This window comes from Corvus hawaiiensis, chromosome 2 (assembly GCF_020740725.1).
Source record: "Corvus hawaiiensis isolate bCorHaw1 chromosome 2, bCorHaw1.pri.cur, whole genome shotgun sequence".
Classification (NCBI taxonomy): Eukaryota; Metazoa; Chordata; class Aves; order Passeriformes; family Corvidae; genus Corvus; species Corvus hawaiiensis.
Window position 1 is genome coordinate 49,730,164 of NC_063214.1, and position 21,987 is coordinate 49,752,150.

Below are 21,987 nucleotides of genomic sequence, written 5' to 3' on the forward strand. Positions count from 1 at the left end.
CTAGCACTGAACTCTACTTAAGGTTAGTGTGATCCAGCTAAGCTGCCACATACTCAACAAAGCAGCTCTTATTCCTGAGTGCCTGGGAAGGGACCTTTAAGCAGAATTATTGAACCTGCCAACTCCAACAAGCAGCAAGGCTGAGCAGCAGGACCCTGATGCTGTCTCTTCTCTACTCTGCTTCAAACCTGGGTACTGCCTGTCTGCTGAGCTCTGGGCTCCGGATGGGTAAGAGTCACAAAGGCAGAACTCCTGGCTTTATTCCATGCACCCACTGCCACCAGGCACTCTGCTGCCATCTGCTATTTACCTTATAGGGAGAAATACTGCAATCTCCTCCTCAGGGCATGCATACCATCACTAGCATCTTCACTCATCTGAGCATTAATTTGCCAGAGAGATCAAAGCAGATCACCACACAGACTCACTAAAAAACTTGCAAGATTTTTCTTTCCACTAAAAATGGAAAAGTATGGCATAATCTTGATACAACAGAACATGGCTATTTGACCATTCTGTTCTACTCCCTAGCATTTTAAATACACATTCACACTAATGGTATAATCTGCCTAAGAACGGAGGATGCAGAACCCCTATTTAAAAAATCAAGTTTTTTTTTCCCTACAAACTCATTAATCTGAGCACTGACAAACTTTTAAAATATATCTTGCGAAACTTACTGAAAATGCTTTATTAAAAAAAATCTGCAAATAAATATTTCATTAAATCAATTTTTATCTTATAAAGCAACATCCAAAAAATTAATCCCAGTGATCCTTTATACATTTCCACTGTACTATCTGGACTGCCTGTGGGGTTGTTCCAGTAATAATGGCACATCAAAATTACCTAATTCATATGGATCCAGGCAAAAAATAACTACCATTTTGGGACAGAAAGCTGTTTGTTACTCTGTACCAAATCAACAAGCTTACATTGACTTTGTAAGGTAGAATCAAGTGAAATCAGTCACTTGCATTCTGCATCTTTTCCTCTACTGTATACAGACAGAAATACCAGAGGGAGGGGTGTGCTTTCCCGGTTGCACCAACGGGATGCAAAAAACTTAAAAGACAGCCTGGGACTGATGCAGACCTCCCAGCAGCTTTTCACCAGTACTGCAAGTTCCCATGGATGACACAGAGTAAGTGTCATCAGAGTCAGGCTTCCACCATTTATCAGTTCAATCAGAAAACACCATGAAAAAAGCAAGAGCGAGCATGTTCTACTCACACGTACCCATCTGAAGGCTCTCCAGACTCCAAAAACGTGCCATTGCCCCCCTGGCTACCATGCTGCCGTCAGACCTCTAACAGGTGATGATGCTCAGTCCTACAGGGCTGGTGGAGGATCACAAAAGGCTCTGAGCTACCCACAGCTCGGAGGAACAGCCTGTTCACTGCCTTCAGCTCCCGGCGGTGCCTCCGAGGCCGAGCCCAGCTGGGAACTGCCAGCAGCACACTCAGCCGCTCAGCCTGGCTGCCGCGAGCTCCTGGCTCTCTGACATCATGGGGTGCCCTTAGGGAGGAAGTTCCAGAAAAGAAACAAAAACCTAGCTGCCTGGCCCTGGCTGTGCTGAGCCTGTAGCCGCCCAGACCGTTCCCACAGAGCCTGAACATCATGAACAGAGCAAGCCAGGGAGTGCATTTGTTTTTCATTAAAGCAGCTAAATGCGATTTCAATCTATATTCAAATGACTGCAATCCAGAGGGAGAGACTATTCGGATGGGAGCTGGGAGTTCCTTTTATTACAACACTGTTCAGAGTATCGGTCCATCTTTGTCATACTCTACCAGCTAAAATTCCAGTAGAATTAAACAACTAAGGTATTTTTTGCACAATTTCTCTTGCTTCACAGGCAAATGCTGTATCATTATTTAGGGCACAAGCAGCACAAGTGTTAAGGCTGCAGCAGACTGCTCCCAGGAAAAGAGGGGCAGAGGGAGATATTTTCTCACTGAAACTACAAACTTAATCCAGCTGCTCCATGAAATAGGGAATGAAGCAGCAAAGCACTCAAACCACCCATCTTTCTCTGGGTCCGACCCAACCAGAGCACAACCTCATTCATGGCCCAGCATTCACCACCCCTGCATCTGTCCTCCCACAGTGAAGCTGGATCAGTCCATGCACTGGAAGCAAAGGCAGGAGCTGCTCTCATCAGGAGAGTGCACAGCCTGCTGCAACCTATGTCTGCACACAGCACTATGCTAACTGTTTGGAAAGCCCCATAAACTTTATGGCTTCTTCTTTACCTGCAAACTGTTGCTCATCTGAGCCTGTCCTGTGACTGGGGACTGCCTTCTCCAGGGATGTGTTCAGAAAACCCTGGAGGCATTTCTGCACACAGCAACTTCTCAACACCCACTGAAATCACATGGTTTTCTCCAGCGCTGCCTCAGACAGAGAAGGAAAGGCCAAACATCGCCTTGCAATATTAATGCCACCTTCCTGCAAAAATCCTGTTTGTGCTGCACTGCATGGGAGACTGACAGAAATTAGCTTCTGAATCTCTTAAACTTCCCTATTATTTCTTGCTGCAAGGGCTCTAGTTGGATAGCAGAATAAAAACAAGCTACTACAAAAGATCTTCACAGACAGCATTTTTGTTGGCATAAGCCATTAAAAAAAAACAAGCCGGCAAACAGAAGTGACACTGATGACGCTGAAGTGCTGATGATCCTGGCACCTGCAAGTGAAAACTTCACACTTTTGATCAGCCAGAGCACAAGCTCTTTGCCATGTTAAAACCCTGCCCACCAGGGAAAAACAGTTCAACTGCCAAAGGAAAACCAGATCAAACCCCATACAGCTCTTTCACAAGACACTTTAAAAACAACCTCCGAAAAACAACCCAAAAATCTTTTGGTCTGATTTTTGCAGAAAGGAACAGACTGTGTGCTTTTGCCCAATGACTAACCTAATGCCACTGTGGGATGCTGCTGGGATGGAGGGGGCTCTGCTGTCCCTCCTTTGCATGGGCACATGTGGCAACTGTGCAGCCACAAACTGAACCACCACAGAAGTACTCATTTGGGGTGAAGTGGTGGTGGGTTCATTGCCTTGTAGATCAGCCGGGGACAGGAGGAGGCGCAGGCTGTCCTTTGTAGTGGCAGTTCACTGTGACCTTGTCCAAATGCATGCTGAGCTGGCTTAGCCACTGCACAGGGCATTCTGAAAAGGCTGTGGGTAGCACTCACTAAAATACTAAAATCTACTTTATCTGCCTCAAGAAAATTTAGTTCTAGATACACTCCGGTGTCACAGAACCCTCCATCCTGGGGCAGACCACACGTCACCGCCATCCACTTCTCTATCAGCAGCCAGTAGAGGATGCCCAGGGAGGAACACAAAAATAGATGAGGCATGTGATGACATTTTTCTGATGTACTTTTCTGAATTCCGGTTATCTGCAGATCAGTCAGATCCCTCCTGGGGCAGAAATTATATCTTTGTGTTTAATGAACTGGATTTTTCAAACCACTTTCGGAATTTTTTTAAACTGCTGGGATGTGAAATATAATGTGTAGCAATTAGTTTTATAGTTTAATTTTATAGAGTGTGAAAACTATCTTTTATTTTGAGCTTGCTCTCTGGTGATTTCATTTGGTGGCCTTTAGTTCTTAAATTATTGGAAACAATAACTATTATCTGTTCATTTTTCCTATGCCAAACAGATTTTTATTCTCCTATTGTCCTTTTTTCCATGTTGCAGAGCCCAAGCCACATTAATCACTCCTCCCAGAGACACATACTGACTCTATTTTCTTGTCCTTCTGCTTTTCTCTGTATCATTCCTTGTAAAAAATGCCTTTTGGGATGAAAGGAACAGGGAGATAGCCCCCACACACACCAGTGGCACAACTGGGCCCTCTGTTTTGTTCTCTATTCATTTCAACTCCTGCCCTTTTATTTACTGTTTTGACTGTTACTAAGTACTGCATTGACTCTTTAAATCTCTGTTAAGATTGCAAGATCTCTTCCTGAATGACAATATCCAGTTCAAAGTCCATTCTTCTGCAAGCACATTAGGCTCTTTTCCTCCTCCACATGCGTTACCTTGCCTTTACCAACGCCTGGTGCCAGTGCAGTACCTCGTGTCTCACTTCTAGTACAGTGAATAATTAAGCACACCAGCAAGAATTACCATTTCATTTTATACCTCCCTTCCCACATCATTCATGCAGACACTGAACACTTGATTCCACTCATGAGCTCTCTCCTTAAGAAAACCAACCACTTTCCTGAGTCATTCCTGAGCTGTGCTCCACACAGGACAGCTTCCAGTCCCACACAAAAATATGCAAAAAAGATGGGTTAGTTTTTAAGAAAATTGCTCTGCAGTGACAAACTGGCAATCTGTTTAATATAATTTAAAACTTGTAACCCTTTAAGTGCAAGAGTAGCAATGTAAGTCTCAAGGGAATTTTCCCTTGTGTTGTCTGATTCTTACTGTTTCCTACAGATTCCCTGTCTTCTAACATATGTTTTTCTAAAAATTTACACCTCCACTTTTATCTGCCATTGCTGTAAGAAGGCATGCAACATATTAGGCTTTAGCAAGTAACTAAAATAAGATACCACTGCTTTTCAGTGCTTGGGTTTAGAATTACTTTCTATAATAAAGGGCTTTTGTGCTATCAAATTTCACTGTGCATGAGCAAACAAAAAACTCTCACATGTTCAAAGACAAGGAAATTCCTTGTGATTTAAGAGAAAAAAGGAAAGAGATCAGAATGTGTGACACTAGTCACTTTAAAATTTCTTCTAGAGCTACTTAACAGATCTTTGCAACTGTGTTCAAGCTGTGAAGTCCATGATATTCCCCACTTGCCTTCACAGGTTTGATTTCAGAAGCTTTTCCTGCTCCACTTCTATGTCTATTGTAAGGTCTCATAAAAGTCACATCTAACACAATCAAGGTTGCTTTGGCTTCATTGTCCTGAAAAGTGGCAGAAATCTTGGTTTGTGTATTTGTCATCCTGATGTTTATGTTTATGAGACCAGTTATTCAAAAGCTAAATACCTGGAAAGATACTGCTCTCAGGCAGTTGTCCTGGTAACTAATACTATTTTGTGTGGTTTCCAAACATGAATTGGAAAGGATAACTAAAAATAGAAAAAGTAATTCCTACTCCGTGATAATAAAAGAGCCTCTTTTTTTCCCAAACTATGTTATGGCAGACCTGTTATTCTGTGAGTGATTCTTCTGGAAGCATGGACTGAGACACCACATAATCTCAGCCAGAGTCACAGCATTCAATGCCTAATTTATCTAATCTGGATCATTACGTGTACTAAGATGCATACAGCAGAACACACTCCAGACATGGGTTTTAAAGTAGATCCCAATACTTTACTACAATATAAATTAAAAGGAAAATACAAAGGGAGTGTATATAATTGCCCTGGTTAGAGAGAAGAGGGGGTGGAGCTTTTAGCGCTGTGTATTCCATACCACCCACATCACTGCTGGGGGCGTGGTTTTGGCAGGAAAAGCCGGGCACTGGAAACCAAAGTTTGCCATCTTGCTGGATCTCTCCAGGGAGAAGATATTGGGATCAGCCAAGTGGAGCCAGCCCCTCTCCGCCACTATCGGTCCCTTTCGCCTTCCTTCAAGTTGCGGCTTTAAGACACAGTGCTGAAGGACAGCGACGAGTCTGAGACGCCGCTCCCAGGGAACAAAAGGCAAGAGAAAGAGGCAGCAGCATGGAGCTGAGCCCAGCCCAGCCACACAGAGCCCAAGCCCCAGAAGGGCCCAAGAGGAGCAGCACCAGTGCTGGAGGCAGCTGTGCGGAATCGAACCAGCAAAGCAGAGTGGTCTGAGGCGCCACTTTGGCACAACTTAATGATCAAGCTTCCAAGGGGTTTGCTTGTCCTAGTCCTTCATTGTTTTCAGACTGGGGTGGTGGAGAACACTAAAGCAGGGGAAGCTCTCCTTGATGTATTGCCTTTGTGTCCCAAATACCTCGTGGCCCAGATGCAGGAACAGTGATGATATTGCCTTTGTCTGGAGACCACACCAGACAGTGTCTTCAGGAAGTGTTGGGGTTTTTTTCACAGTGATAAATGCCCTTTTTTGTGGGTAGGGCACCTTCTTTTTGCATACTTTTTGCTGTTAATACTGCTGTTGTCATTGTGATTTTAGTAAATTGTTATCTCGTAATTTCTCTTTATTGTCCCTCCATTACTGGAAGGGGCAGGAAGAAAGGGAGTGGCTTATTTGGAGTTTAGTTCCCTAAACCAGCAGTCTAAACCAGCACAATAATGTATCTCAGAATCACAGAATATTCTGGGTTGGAAGGGACCCACAAGGATCATCAAGTGCAACCCGTAAGTGAATGGCCCATATGGGGATCAAACCCACAGCCTTGGCATTATTAACACCATTATCCAACCAACTGAGCTCATCTCAGTGGATTAGTCCTTCTCATTGCCATGGTTAGAAATTCTCAAGTCTGCTTCTTGGAGAGCACCTCCTGAAAAAAACTGTCATGTTCTATTCAAGACAGCAGAATTCAGTTTTAACATGTTCTTACATAAATTAATTTGTAGTTAAAACATTTTTGGCAGAATTTGGACAACACTGCAGATAAAACTTAGCTAAGAACCATAGAAGCCAAGTACTGATTTGTAAACATACATGTAATTTTAATAAACATTGAAAATGCTATTTGTTCAGTTTCCTACTTCAATCACAGGAAGCCTTGATCCAGAAGGTTCAGGGTGAAGGTTCCCAACAGTGCTTTGTTCACTCTTAACAGTGAAAGATACAAAGTGAAAATTTTGCTTTTATTTCCAACTCTTGCCAGTGTCTGAAGGAACAAAAAAGGTGTTAACCCAAGTTCTTCTGGTCCCACCTGTGAAGAAATGTTCTACTACTACTAGACCAGTTAATAGACTACTCCTATTAACTCCAGACAGCATTGCATGCTAAAGTAAACAATTACAGCAAAATTACACAGGACACATCAGCAAGCCTGTTAAAGGGCAATGCTTCCAAAAAGGCAATTTTTTCCAAGAACCTGTCCCTCATGTACCAGAGCCTTGCTTGGGCTACACTCACCAACAAGCTGCTTAATTATTTAAGGCTTGCCTATCTAAGTAAAGCCGAATGCGCAGCAAACAGAAAATTAAAAATACATGTGTGGTGTGGCTAGGGGTCAGGTATGAACTCAAGCATATTTGAACTTACTTCCTTCATAATCTATTGTCTTCAGGCAACTATGTGAATAGAGAGTGGAAGATACAGGACTGTAGGTGGTACAGAACAATAAGCCATAGCAATGTCAAACAGCAGACCTGAAAAAAGTTTTACGTGAGGACAGCAGCTACTAGTAAGAAACTCACAAAACAAAGCAACTTAGCTGGGTATTACATTGTCACTGAGTTGGTCTGCACCCTTTTATGTTCCATACTATATTCTAATTCTTCCTCAGCCTGGGGTGTGACTTTCTGGTCTAAAAATACTTGTTCATCTTACCGTTAGATGTTCTCATCTGCCGCCTCCGTCCCACTCGGTCCAGGCCGATGGGGGTACTTTGTGAGAAGGTGAGTGGCCGGAACCTGGCTGAAACAGCCTTGTACGGGGGCACCTGGTGTACTGGAACGGGTGGCCGTGTCACAGGCTACCGAGAAAACAGGAAAATCCACTATTAGTAAAGCTGTCAGCAAGTCCAACTGAGCAAAGCTCAGGTATGAAGTAAGGTTTCTCCAGATAGTTCAGGTAATTACAGGGGCAGTAAAATCCCCTATGTTGAAGTGACATTGCTTAAACACTGCATACCATGTCCACCAGCATCACAGAACAAGTTTTATTACATTACAGGTCTTTGTTACATTAAAAACTCCTTAGCCTTCTGTTGTGGTCAGACATGCTCTATAATTTTCATCTTGTAATACTCTTTTTTGAAGACAATCAGAAGGTGGGAGCACCTCTCCTATGAAGGCTGGGCTGAGAGATCTGGGGTTGTTCAGCCTGGAGAAGAGAAGGCTCCAGGGAGACCTCACTGTGGCCTTTCAATACCCAAGGGGCCTACAAGAGAGCTGGAGAGGGACTTTTTACAATGGCATGTAGCGATAGGACAAGGGGAATAGCTTTGTCTGTAGGAGAGTCAATTTAGATTAATGAAAAGGCTTTCTAGGATGAGGATGGTAAAACACTGGAACAGGTTTCCAGCAGAGGTGGTGGATTTTTTCTATCAGTTAAATGTATTGCTTGTCAGTAAAATAAGCAAGACAGTATTAACTGTCTAAATGATGCTCTGTTTTGAGTTCCCAGGAGTCTCATAAAAAGGAGTAATACTAAGTTTACTGCAACTTTATCTCGAAGCCATTTTCTCTGAATAAATCATTCATTTTTTAAATTATGACTGGAGAACCTACCCCGTTTTATTTGCAAATTGAGTCTGATTTTATGTTGTCCCTGAACAATTCCACATTAGCCAGGCTGAATGATCTTGCATAAGCATTCAATGTTAAACAGCCGGGCCTCAGCACATGAGCTTCAGAGAAACTCGTCTTTAGATCTTCTCTTATTGCTCAGTTGTTACTGTTCTTCTATCAAGTAATCTGAAACATCAGGGATGGTTTTTTAATGAACTATCTCTTGACTGTTACGAAACCTATGACAGTATTGTTTGAAAATGTTTTCTCACACCTAAGCTGTCAGATCAAAACAAAATATGGCAAAGAAGGAATTAGCTTCATACTTTTCAAATATTCCCATGGATTTTAGAAGCTTTAAAGAAAAAAACCCACCAGTGTGAAGAGCAGTCTTTGACAGCGCCACATAAAATACTTCTAGCACATATATTCCTGCTTCATAAGTCCTTTTTTACATTCCAGCTAAAAGTTTACTTTTTATTATGACTGCCAAAAACCTCAATGTGTATGGAATATGACTTATCTACAACCTCATCTTTAAACCTCATTTCCTAAGTGCCTTATCAGTATACCAGGATCCTTCACCACAAAAAGTCTGATTTGTTGTATCAAATAGCTAATAGAAGTGATGGCAATTACTGTATGCAAATAACTGGCTGAGTAAGCAAAAAAGGCTATTTATTTCTGGGCAACTAAAATTTTCTTACAAGGCTTCGGTCCAAATCCTTTCCCTGGACAGACACAGATGTGCTTTTATTCAGTCCTGAGAAAGCCATAATTTGGCTTAATAATGTGCCCTTGTTGGGAATGCTCCATAGTTTTGGCCTTGACCACAGTGATCCAGCAACGTGCTCATTTAACCTCAGCCAAGCCCTCATGGCAGCACTGGAGCATGGAAAGAGTCAACTCAAATAGCTGCCTCGACACATGTTCCTTTGCTATTAAACTGATGTGAACAAGGTTTGAAAAGAGATCAATCTGGTTTCAGCACTAAATTAAGGGCCTGGAGAGTGTTTAATCACTTCCACAGTACAGCAAGTTGCCAGTACTTAACTATTCCTTGAGATCCATCTATTATTCTTGAGTAAGATGGCCTAGAATTTATAATTATTATTTTCCTCCTTTTTTTTCTCCAAGTTAAGAGATAACATCAATTTTAAAATACCTTAATTACATAGGATTTGAAACTAAAGCCTTTGCCTGGGTAAAAGGTTCATTTAGTTCAGCTAGGGTTTTGCATCAAGATGCATTTTTTCATCAGGGATTTATGAAAAAAAAGTGCAAAATACAGTAACAATGTCCATGTTATAAAATGTTTTTCACAGGAAACTTAAAATCCTGCCGTTGTTTCAACACTTTGGTACCCTTAAACTTCCCAGCAGGAGATGAAGTGGCATGAGAAAGACTACGAGGACTTAAATTCAATTAATAACTACCAGAATCAAATTTTTTGAGGATGCAAATACTATTTCTTTTTTTCTGTTGTTTTATCAGCTTGACAACTGCTTTAGGCAGAGGTCCTCCAGGTTTCATGTAAAGTGGAAAATGCCTGACCAGTGCAGTCTTACAAGAAAGCCAGTGAGCCTGAAGCTCTGCAACCAAGTGCAAGATGGGGCCAGGACCACCAACACAACAGTAAATTCCTCTACACATTGTGCTTGCTCAGCACTACCTCCAGGAAGAAAGGAGCAATTTTTACCTTTCAGAAGTTTTTAATCTCTCACTCTTTTACTTAAGCCAACAGAGATGGCAAATATAGGTACTACACAAGTACACACAGCTTGCTTATAGGTGTCCAACCTTTGTTTCATCTGATCAATTTCGTAGTACATGAACAGACATTGTATTTATATTGTCAGTTTTCTTACATTCTTAATTTCCTTGATTTCTCAATTTATTACCAATTTTCTCAAGCAATGTTTTCATTAGTTGTAAGTATCTTTGCTATGCCAAAACCAAGATTTTAAACACCATTGTTAATGCCACAGTTTTTGAACAGGACTGCTTTTGGATAATTTGAAATGATCAATAAATAATGTGTTATTATTGCATTTGATTGTACTCCTCTGTTCCTCAGGCCCAACACCCTGTAAGGAGACTAAACACACAACTCGCTTACACACAAATGAGCCCTTATAGACCACCATGAGACATAATGATCATGCCAAGAGAGAAATCAGGTTAATTTACAATACAGAAAAGATTATCCCAAAGTCAGTATCAGGTTTGTTCCATGCTGTATTTCTTTTAGCAAGAAGACAAAGTAATTAGTGACCAGGAAAGCAGTATTCTAAGTACACGATGCCAACTTGACAAAAGGGAAGGAAGAGAAGGAAGCATCCATTCTATTTTCTAGGCTGAAGACAGAGACAGGGAAGTGAAAGGGTCTTGTGCAGTTTGCAGAGCACATCTGTTTATCTTACTTGTGTCAGCAGATTTTCTCTCTCTTCTACTTGATCATCTCCATAGAAATTGACCCCACCTATTACGGAGATGGGTCTTCTTTTTCCCCCTCTGTGGTAGCCTACAGTATTGCTTTGCATCACAGACCCAACGGATGCCAGTCCTGGCCGATTTTCTCCATCCATGCAGTCTGTCCTCTGAGACTCCACTGCAACTGCATCTTCTGGTATAGAGAAACTTCGGATCGACATTTGGCCATAGTCTGAGAGAGGTCTGGGCCGGGATCTTTTTCCAGAGCCCCATTTCCTGGGTGTGACCTTTTGTGAGTCTGCCTTTTCTTCATCCTGGGATGTGGACCTCTTCCAGTGGTCATCAGAAACAACCTTGTTAAATGTGAACAAGTCAAATAAGCCACAGAATTTTCTGACAGTTAATCATTTGTGAGTTTGTCATATGGCAGGTCAACCTTACATTTCTAAAATAGAGTTACCATAAATACAATAAATGCAATTGACAATTCATGAAGAGATAACTTTGCAAAGCGCAGACATCATGATGCTTATGATGAGTAAGGTAAACAACCAACCATCAGCACCTCTCCAGCAGACAAGACTAATAACACAAAAAGCTCACCTATTACCTCAGCAGTACAGACAGGTCCTATCACAAACACTGAATTAATGGAACAGTATCTTGGAAAGATAGCTCTGTGCTGACAGGACTTGTTCCTATGCACAAGTAGGATGTTACAGGTAGCACCAGTAAAAATAACTCAACTGTGGTTTTGGACTTTTTACCAAGGCTTGTAGCAACAGAACAAGGGGCAACAATTTTAAACTGAAATAAGGTGGGTTTAGATTAGGTATTATGAAGAAATTCTTGACCATGAGGGTGGTGAGGCACCAGAACAGGTTGCCTAGAGAAGCTGTGGATGCTCCAACCCTGGTATTGTTCAAGGCCAGGTTGGATGGGGCTCTGGGCAACCTGGTCTAGCCAAAGGTGTCCCTGTCTGTGTCTGGTGGGCTGGAACTGGATGATCTTTAAGGTCCCTTCCAAGCCATCCATATATCTCTCTGTTTCACCTCTGTTCAGTGATGAACAGCAAGGCTGCAGTTCGACCACTTGCAGATCCATGTAACTGTAAGCTGATACCAGACTGGGCAGTCATACTCCCTCCTACCACTCACTCCCACAATCCCACTTGGTCAGATCTACAGGTTCTGCTCCCAGGATTGAATTAGGTGAGCAAGCTCATCCAGTTTCAGAGGGAGAAGCTCACTTCCCATATGCTCAGGGAGGTTAAATTCATACAGATTATGATTGAAGATATATTATAGCACAAACACAGGAAAAAATGATGGGTTTAGATAGGAAGCTTGGAAAATTAGCATGTTGTTCCTATTTAACAGCACATCTGGCTCACAGAGGTAATGCCTGCAAGTATCATAACTGCACTGATACTACAAGTCTGGAAATAAAATAACCTCAGCTGAAATACTTGGTAGAGGGAACATTTTTAAGCATTTCAATGCATTTGAAGTAACACTGTTGTAATTTTTTCTAGCAAAACCCTTGCAATTTTTCAGGAAAAAAATCTGCACACAAAAATTTATGTTCACTTTTCCCTCAAATTTCTGATTTCTCAGTGTTTCTTGGCTTTTCCCAACTCCTTTATAAAAACAGAAAAGAAGCAGAGAGAGCTAGTAAGTATTCAAAAAAAAAAAAAAGCATCACTTTGTCTCTCTTTGACTGTATTTTGTTCATTTGTTCCAGACCAGATGAAGGCATTCCAGATATTGCATAATCAAAGCAAACATGCAGCCCAGAAACAGCCTTTTACAATGATGTCTGTGGCAGAAGACTTATCTTCTGTCACCTTCTTCTCCACCTGCCATTTTCAGCCAGGCCACTACGAATCCAGTGAGTTTTTTTAGATCACATGATACAGTGGGCAGAAGTTGCTTTTTGTTTGAAAGACAGCTTAAGATTAATTTCATGCTATGAAAGCACTTCAGCCAGTAAGCAGAGTTACTCAATAGTCAATATTTTAACACGATTACTGCAGTTATGAAAAAATTATCAACATCACACATTGCTCTACATTCAATTATTTCACTTACAGCTTGAAATTCATTCTAAATAGAGTACTTTAAAAAATTTTGGTTTCTATGGCATGACACCTGTCACTCAAGCAAGAACTTCAGGTTCCCTACAGATTTTTGCTCAGGACCAGTTTTAACAGTGCATTTAATTAAGTAGAGAGTCACTCCCCGGCTGGTGCATTGACACAGCTTCAGCAAAGCTGTCTCTTAAGCACAGCCCCTCCAACTCTGAGCAGCAAAGTCACAGGTTAAATAAGGTTCTTACCTCAGAATCAGACACAGGTAAAGGATCTCCACATATGCAGTGACTGAGAAAGGAGTTCATGAGAGTCATTTTATATTTTTGTTTCGCAAAGTCTTGTCCATAGGAGCTACAAATGTGAGCACACTCTCTGCATAACCAGTCAGGCAAAGTTCATACCATGATCCTGTACTTTTAGACTGAGGGAAGGACACGTCACACGTCATCTCATAATCTGCTGCTTACACCCTTATCTTGAGCAATAACATTTGCAGAGGACTGCTTTCGTTCTGCAGGACTCCACCTACAGTAGTGATCCAAATGACAGCCAGATTAATCTCTACTGTGCAACAAATAATGCTGAAGGATGTGTGTTTTTAGTCTTAGATCTACAAACTGCACTGAAAACACTAAAAACCCCCACAATCCTGTCATTGCAAAAACCAGAGGAAACCAGACCGATAATCTCACATTCCTCTTAGTGACTTGCTCAAGCAGGACCTGATCAAGTGACCACTTACTAGCAGGAATAAAAATATCCAGTACACAACTCACAGGCTCCAGTACTGCAGCCACTTAAGCATAAGTGTGATTCTTGACATCAATGAAAAAATACTGAGGAAACAATTGTATTCCACCTGTGACTGGCTTTATACTGGTGCACCACTGCTGACCTCAAATTACCTTCTCCTAATGAATCCTTTATAAGTGAAAGCACGTTGATGTTGTACAGTTATTACTGGGAACATCTACAGATGTGTAGAGATACATATGCCACTTCATATAGGATGAAAATCAAAATCTCATGCTCTGGCTCATGCCTTATAAGTGCTGGTCAAAAATTTCAAGGAATTTTAAGATTTCTAAGAAGTTACGGTCTAAGATTAATTCACATTGGATTTTCTGAAATTCACACCTCTTAGTCTAGCAACAGCACATGATCATCAATGTTAGCAATCAAGATTATTAATCTTGTCTTTTAGGCTGTATCCTCAGTTAGGTTTCTTCTGAGGCTACAAAGCAAACAGCTCTGCTTGTTTGTGCTGATGCAAATGAATTCATTTTATCTGGATAACTAAATTCCTACAACAGCAAATAAGTTAAATCATTGTATTTCAACTGCTTTCCTTATTCCTGACAGCAGTGTACCTACAAATACAACCATTTTAAATGAACATTTACTTCAATCCAGGCTACACTTTTATTTGCTATTCTTCCCTTCCAATATGTCACTCTTAGCTGCAGATTCCCACATTTAAATGTCGGTTGTGCAATGGAGCTGTCTGTACATTAAGTAGATAATAAAGCTGTCATCATAGCCAGTAGAAATCTAGGATGAAATTTTGTTGCCTGAACATAAGCACCCAGGGCCATTTCAAATGTCCAAAGGAATCTGAGATACCTCCACATGCCATGGATCATGCAAGTGTGACACAGGACCTATGGAGGCCTGGGCCATCCAGAAGCAGCCCCTGGGGACAAAGGGAAGCCTGTCAGGACATCACCAGCAGTGCTGGGTCTTTTATGTTCCAGGAATCAAGCTGAGCCCCCAAACAAGAGCATCAGCCAAGCCTACTGAGTGACCAGCCAGGCAGCACTACAGGCAGGAACCAGGTGTCAAGCTGGATTGCAGGTAGGTTTAGGTGGAGCTACAACCATGTTCTCCAGTGCTGTGGGCAACCCTGCTTGGTCCCCACCTCCTGCTCCAGCAATGTGCAGCTTCACTGTGAGGTGCTTTCCAGCTGTGTGCAGCTGTCTTTGATACCCATCCCTCACCCCACTTGACAGCTATTTTTAGTTGGGCTCAACTCCAGGTGCCACATTCAGGTGTGCTGTTAATGCTGTGTTCCCCAGGACCCCTGACCGCACCCAACAGGCTACAGTGGGAGCTCTCCCAGGCTGCTCCCAGGTAAACAACTACACCACAGAGTCTCTGCCCAGCCAGACCAAACCCCTCCCGTGCCTGGGCCCAGACTGATTTCCTAATCCACATACAGCAACTTCAAGGACTTGATCATGATCTCACCCAGCTCAACTTGGCACTGGTACAACCCTGTTCCATTTAATGGCACATGACTGCTATTGGTGTTCTCTGTACTCATTAATAACCAAGGTAAGCAACATCAGCATCAGGTGTTTAATCACTAAAATCTTAGCTTAATCTTTAGAGTCAGGTTCTCCAACTATTACTCAGACCACGTGTACCTTTGATAAATTCAGAACTCAGAACTGATTTCAGTGGAAATGCTGCCCAAGGAGCACAAGATCTGATTTGTACACTACTGATAAAGTGTTGCTTATGTGGATGCAACTTTTATCAGTGATATGGCAAAGAAATTGCTGGTACCTGAAATTGCATGGCAGGACTTTCACTGGTGCAGTTATACCAACCATGAATAACCCTTCATCCTCTACACCTGACCCCATTCTCAGCTGCAGAGAAAGCCCAAACTAGAAGTCTGACCCAACAGTGCCTGCTGCTGGTCAGCTTCCTGCTGTTGGCACACTTGTGAGGGCTGACACCGTGACAGCAAAGCAAAAACAAGCCCTGAGCGTTTTTTGGGGTTTTTTGTCAACATGTTCAGCCAATAAACTCTGTAATTAAAATCACCACTTTATAAAGGTCTTGGTGACCATGTACATTGCTGAGGCTCCCTGACCACTAATCTGCATTTCAACCCCTACTGTTACCTATTTGGATTTTTTAAATTTTATCTTTACATCCTGAATACAATTAATGTTTCATAACATATACGTACAGACAAGTACGAAGGTATAAGGGGACACATCTCTCCTGAAAGTTTCTTCCCTACCTGGTAATCTGTTGGGAAGTCACAAGTAGGTGCCTCTTGGACAAAGACCCCCAGCCTTCCTCTTCTCCAGGGAAAAGAGCATCCTGCTTCTGCCTCTTTTTTTTTGTTGTTGTCTTTGCTTTTGTTTTGTTTTCCTTAGCTATACAATAAGTTGCAATACTTCTTGTTCTGTTATCTCTGTATGTTTGAGCTGCCTGGCTGAAATGTAATTTTGCTAACTACTGCTGTCTTTTTCTAACCCAGAGAAAACGGATAATCAAAATCTAATAATGTCTTTACAAAAACACATACTAACTTGCAAATGCAATTTATTAAAAAATGTGATAAATTAAACAGATTTTGATTCTGACTCAGAATAAGTTACGAGGAAAACCTGAGTAGGCTGAGAAGTTTCAGAACACAATTACTACATATTCTCAGTGAAAAGTTGTGATAGGTAATCAGTCATGTTCTTCTGTAAATGACAAGGCTTGCAAATATCACAATACTTGTGCTAGGTCATGTAGACATCTCTGTATTTTGATCAAGAATACACATTTCTGCATATATTTAGGGGTCTATATAAAAAACGTACAAATTTCTTACACTAGCAATGACAGCTATATGACAATTGGTGACTATTAAATAGCTATTATTTCTCTATAAGACAGTAACTGCCAAATCTGAGGAACTCCGCAGTAATATTAGAATTGGCTTTTCAGTTCATACAAGCCACTAAACATAAAAAAGGCCAAGGGATCATGACCTAGTAGCAATAAATTATTTTGCCACCTTGACCTTACAGTCTGGACAACATTATCTCTACCCAGGTACATGATAAAAGGTAACCTCTGCACTTTTTCTCATTGCTAAATAGCAGTGGGAGACCATTAGTTGAAGTTCATTTACCATCACTACTTAATGAGGTCAAAAGCTTGTTTTATGTTTCGTGGACATGATCAATACTTTCTCTTTTTTGCAAACTGTTGCAACAGACACAGAGATTATGAAACTCTGGATAAATAAGCATCCCAGAGAAAATTTATTTATTGCTTTCTTTCTAGATTTTATAAAAGATTCTGAAGTGCTAAGAGAGCCCAGTGATCCCCTTTTGATCCAACAGGCTGACAATTTCCAACAGTGATACCATCACAGCAACAGCTACCATGGAAATGACTGCTTTTCCTGTAGAAGAAAGCACACTTTCAGCAAGTGCATCTTCGATCACAAACAAACCAGATTATTAAACCAGTCCAATTCAAGAAAATTTCCATCTATTCCTTTCTAATTAAATGCACACTGTACTATATTTTTTTCCTTTACACCCCTGCGCCTCCTCAGCCACTAACATAGTTTCTTTTTAATTAGCCTTTGAGAAGACCCCACATAAATACATTGGTTATCTATCCCTAGAATACAAACGGCTTTTCAACCAGTGGTCTGCAAGACAGCAAAATACAATCCATGAAACAACTGCAAAAAAATCCTCCTTAAAAACTAATGCAATTACACCTATATAAACAAGCAAAGCAGAAGCAATCAAAGAAATACAACCATAGTCAACATTTAACTAAGTTTGAGCTGCTTGGAGGATAACCTGCCTTTCCTTTTGCCCCTCCCCCATAAGAAACAGTTGTGTGGAGCCACAGTTTAAAAATTTGCAAAGCACTGCTTCTGAGAAGGACTCCCTAAAGGAATACCACTGCACTACACCAGAATGACCTCACAGAATGGATGCAGGAAATACTATGCATTGTAGCACAGAAAAAATTATATTACTGTGCCCTGTGACACAGCAAAATCAACCCCCATTACCAACACAAACTGCTGTGGTAAAACATTCATTTTAGAAGTTTTAAAAATTGGGGAAAAACATGTATAATTCTCCTCTTCGGATTTGTGGACATCAAAGCTATTGTGGTGTTCTAACTAACAAATATGCCAATAAAACCACATTAAAAGATCAGGCTATATAGATACAAAGAAAATGTAGCCATCTATTTTCTAAGGCCTTTTAATGCAGGTTTGCTTCATTTAACCTGATCCTTGAAAGCCTGCTTATCGCAATCAACGATAAAGCATAAAGCTTTCCCTCTCAGCAATATGCCTCACCAAGATTAGCAAGTTCACCTTGGTAATATCCATGTTTCACAGATAAGGAACAGATACAAAGCAGTTAAGTCATGTAGAAGCATAGGGCTGGACTGGAAATGACAAGCGGATCTCATGATTCTCAAATCCGTTCCTCAGCCTCAAGGATTTCCTTTGTCCTCTCCTCTAATTCATTTCCAAAACCATATCAGCTAACATATTTCTGAATGGCAGAGGGGAAGGGTTTCAGGGAAATGTATTTCCTTTGCAAAAATAATCTTATCACTCATAGAAAAACACGGATGTCCTAAAACCCCGAAAACTGTTTCCGGTAGTTTTCTGGTGACTTGCTACTTGGGGATGGCTGGGTGATGCTCTTATACTGTCCCTTCTTCACTTCAGTATCTGAACTAGAACAGCAAGAATGTACTGTATAGTACAGGGGTATTCATATTCTCTGCTTCTTTTAGATGTACAGGTATTAATAAACCCTAAATAAATCCCTAAGTATTTTCTGAATTGACTCAGAACACCCCAGCTCAAGTAACAGGTCTAAAAAAGACCTTTTTTTTTCCATTTCCCTTTATTTGGCAAAACAAGAAACTTTTTCCTTCTTTCAGGCTATCTTTGTAATGCTCACTGGCAAACCTCAAAAGCCAGATGATAACCACAGGCTGGAAGTGGAACTTTATGCTAACAAAGCAAAACATAAAAAGCCATAAGCCTCTGCCTCTCTTCAGAGTCTCTCCAAAATGAGGTCCTCTGGTTCCTCACTCTCTCCACCCTTCCAGAGCAAAGCCTCATCATCCCTGCTCAAGCCCAAGCCCTGCCCTCGGCAAGCCCCAGCAGCAGTCACAAACCCCAGTGAGGGGTGGAGCTGCCTTGGGCAACTCTACCTCTGCCAACTATTACTTCCTAGAGCATTGGGTGGGGGCAAGGCTGCTGTGCTCGGTTCCCCCCAGCACTCGGCCAGTCTCCCAGGCTGCCACAGCATCCTGGTACCACAAGCAACACAGCTGCCTCCAGATGCCAGAATAGGAAAATGCAGGTGGCTCAGAGGAAACTCTGCAGCTGCCTCTGCTCACTTATGGATATCTCAACCACCTAGCATTGAGATGGATTTTCAGTGATGACAGCTCAACACTGCACATGATGTAAGAAACCAAATCACATGGCCAGAGGTGCTGTTCCACTTTCTGGGGTATTATTTATTACTCCTGATACCAGGGGAAGCAGCGCCTGGGTATTACTGAGGTGCCACTGGATGGCTACACTAGAGTCAAATACGAGACACTCTGGAACGGCAGAGGTGCACATATCCAATAAAGCAAGAGAGCAGCTTGCTCCAGGCTAACTGCAGTGAAGTCTATCTGAGCTCTCCCTGTCACCTATCCAAAACATTTCTGCAGGGATGACAGTAACTCCTGTATTATCCTACAGTTTTCAGGAATGGACAATTTTATTAAGAACTGCAGAGTTACTTGGTCTAAAATTCAACCCGATCCAGAATTCAGATTACTGTCATGACTGCCTTGTTTTTCTTCTTCCTAGTAGTGGATACAGCAACAAACGATTATGGGCTGCACTGAATGGATGACAGCTCTGCTGCTGAGAGTTGAAGGAGTTTTTGCTGCAATAGGAAGATATTCCTGTCCTTTGAGGGCTACCTGCTGCATTACTGCAGCAATGGATTCTGCAATTTGGGTTTGTAGCAGTGCACAGTGGTTTCTAGTCTAGCTCTGGGCAAGCGCTTCTGGGAGTCACTCACTGAGTGACTGTGGGGACATTGTGCGAATGTAGCCTGACTTGTGCAGAGCAGCTCAGAGTTTAGTGCAAATCCTGTGTTGCTTGGTCTCACTGAAACTTCAGTTTTCTGTAAGACGCTGCTGAGAGCCTGAGGGGGTTCTGCTGCTCTGTCCCCAGGCCCTGTAGCCAGCAAGACCAGAGTGCCATTGGAGTGGTGAGCCCTCACTCCAAATTACAAGCCCCTTAGGAGTAAACCCAGTTTAAGAAATCCCCCCACTACTTTATCTAATTATCCTTCACAGTTTATCACATTTACAGTTATACATATTAGCCACACTCTAAATCGCATGCAGATGAAGCAGAGGTGAATAAATCCAAAAGGAAGAGTTCAGAGAGCTGAAAGCAGCTAGCTCCCAGCAGCTGTGCTCATGACCAGCCCCACAGCACTCAGGAACTTGAGGCAGGTATTACAGATGGTCATCCTCAGCTCCCGGCTGCTCCTTGTGGGTATTGAACATGACCACATCCAGCTACCACCCTTTGGTCCTTCACTGTGAGGACACTTTTTGAAGCCAGAAATAGTGAGGATAAGCAGGATAAACATATATGCATCCTCTGTATTCCCATCTATACAGCTCTTCTTCCTCTCCGTAAGTTGTCCTCCAAGTTAAGCCCTCTGTGCCCAATATTCAGAGCCCAGAGTCCTGTATAGGTCAAACCAGCTCAACTCTGCCAGCTGAGTACTGGGGACTTTATGATGTGGCTAATAAGGACCAGCGACTTTTGTATGGCATGAACAGAAATGAGTCGACAGACAGGTCTTAGAACATTTAAAATATTGTCTGCAAATAAACTCTGACTCGACCTTAATTACAGCAGTTACCTCTTCACTGTAATTTATCATTCACTTATGGTCATGTAGATAAGGTACTCAAGTAATAAAAAGTCTGGTGTACTGTGAAGCCAGATGCCAGCAAGGCAACCTAAATACCCGATGTTCTAAGAGTTTGTTAAAGACTAGGTGATTTATCAAGTAACTTGATTTTTACTTTCTTGTAACAAATTCAGAACAGTGTTTTGTTCAGGCAGCCTTAGTGGCTGACACATTCCAGTCTGAAGCAGGCTAAGTTTTCATTATACCAGAGACATGGGGCTCTTTCTTCATGAAAGCAAAGACTATGTGAAACACTCCAAACAAGTACAAACTTGTACTTAGTCATCTCTTCATGCTATTTAAAAGCAACATATTGAATATAAATGACAGTGGCATGAAGCAGACAGTGGCAAAGCACGGGATGTCACAGGTGAGCTTTGGTGACTCACACCTCTGTAGCTTCAAAAGTGCTGAGGCTGCACTTAATTAGCTCTTCCCTGGGAAGCAACCTCTGTCAGGACCAAAAACCAAGAAATCTCCCCTGCTCCAGTCCAAATCTTGCATTTTGGTGAAACCAACAAAGTAACAGAAGTGGCATGATCTCAAACTTCCCAAAATATCGATTCTGATGAATGAGTAGATGTCCTTGCATGAATACTGCAAAATCAGCTTTACTGCAAAATCAGTGGTGGGGAAACAAGGTAGAAATATTTATCTCCCATATTTGGGAAAATATAGAGATGGTCCAAATTCCACAGATTTCATTTGCTGACTAATCTACTAGATGACTGAATAAGGGAATAAACTACATCTGCTTCCAGCTACGGCAGCCAGTCCTGAAAAGAGAACCTATTTTGAGCCTGACTGCTAGTACCCTCTAAGCTTTGAACCAAAATATGTCTCCAAGCCTTAGAGGCTGTATTGGAATACGTACTGGCTTATACATGAAATCTGTACAGAAAGGCAGATCCATAAAACATGGGAACAGTGCAGAGCTGTCCATCAACACAGTGTATTTAAGGTTCAGACAAAATCTTGAAAAAGTGTGATGTCCATGGCTCCACACTTACATCTCAAATGATTGTTGAGAGCGAACCAAGCACTCAACCATCATAGGAACAACTTGCTGGGCAGGTACAGTTCTGTAACGCGGAGGTGGTAAGGTAAAAATGAATTGCAGTCAAAAGTTCAAACCCCAGTGACCTCATTGTGTGAGTATGTGGCATTCATAAAAGTGCCTACAGGCTGAATAAACTCCAATTAAAAAAATAACCTGGCATAAATATCTTTGGTGCCAAGCTAGCTCTGTGCTGAGGGAAGCATGCTGTAAAGGAGGAAACAAAATGCTCCAAA

General features: G+C 41.8%; 1 protein-coding gene across 6 annotated transcripts in view; it reads right to left on the reverse strand.

Annotated features, from left to right (window-relative positions):
- SPATA13 (spermatogenesis associated 13) overlaps positions 1-21,987 on the reverse strand; it is a 146,832-nt gene that overhangs the window by 18,820 nt on the left and 106,025 nt on the right. For 3 of the 6 annotated variants that reach the window (XM_048294899.1, XM_048294901.1, XM_048294900.1), the window contains exons 3-4: positions 10,809-11,171; positions 7,484-7,628 (exon numbers count right to left, since the gene is read on the reverse strand). In XM_048294899.1, coding sequence (XP_048150856.1) covers positions 7,484-7,628; positions 10,809-11,171 — 508 coding nt within the window. Of the gene's footprint in view, positions 1-1,239; positions 1,475-7,483; positions 7,629-10,808; positions 11,172-13,155; positions 13,361-21,987 lie in introns of those variants that run through there. The other 3 variants (XM_048294903.1, XM_048294902.1, XM_048294905.1) reach the window with 3 other exon arrangements.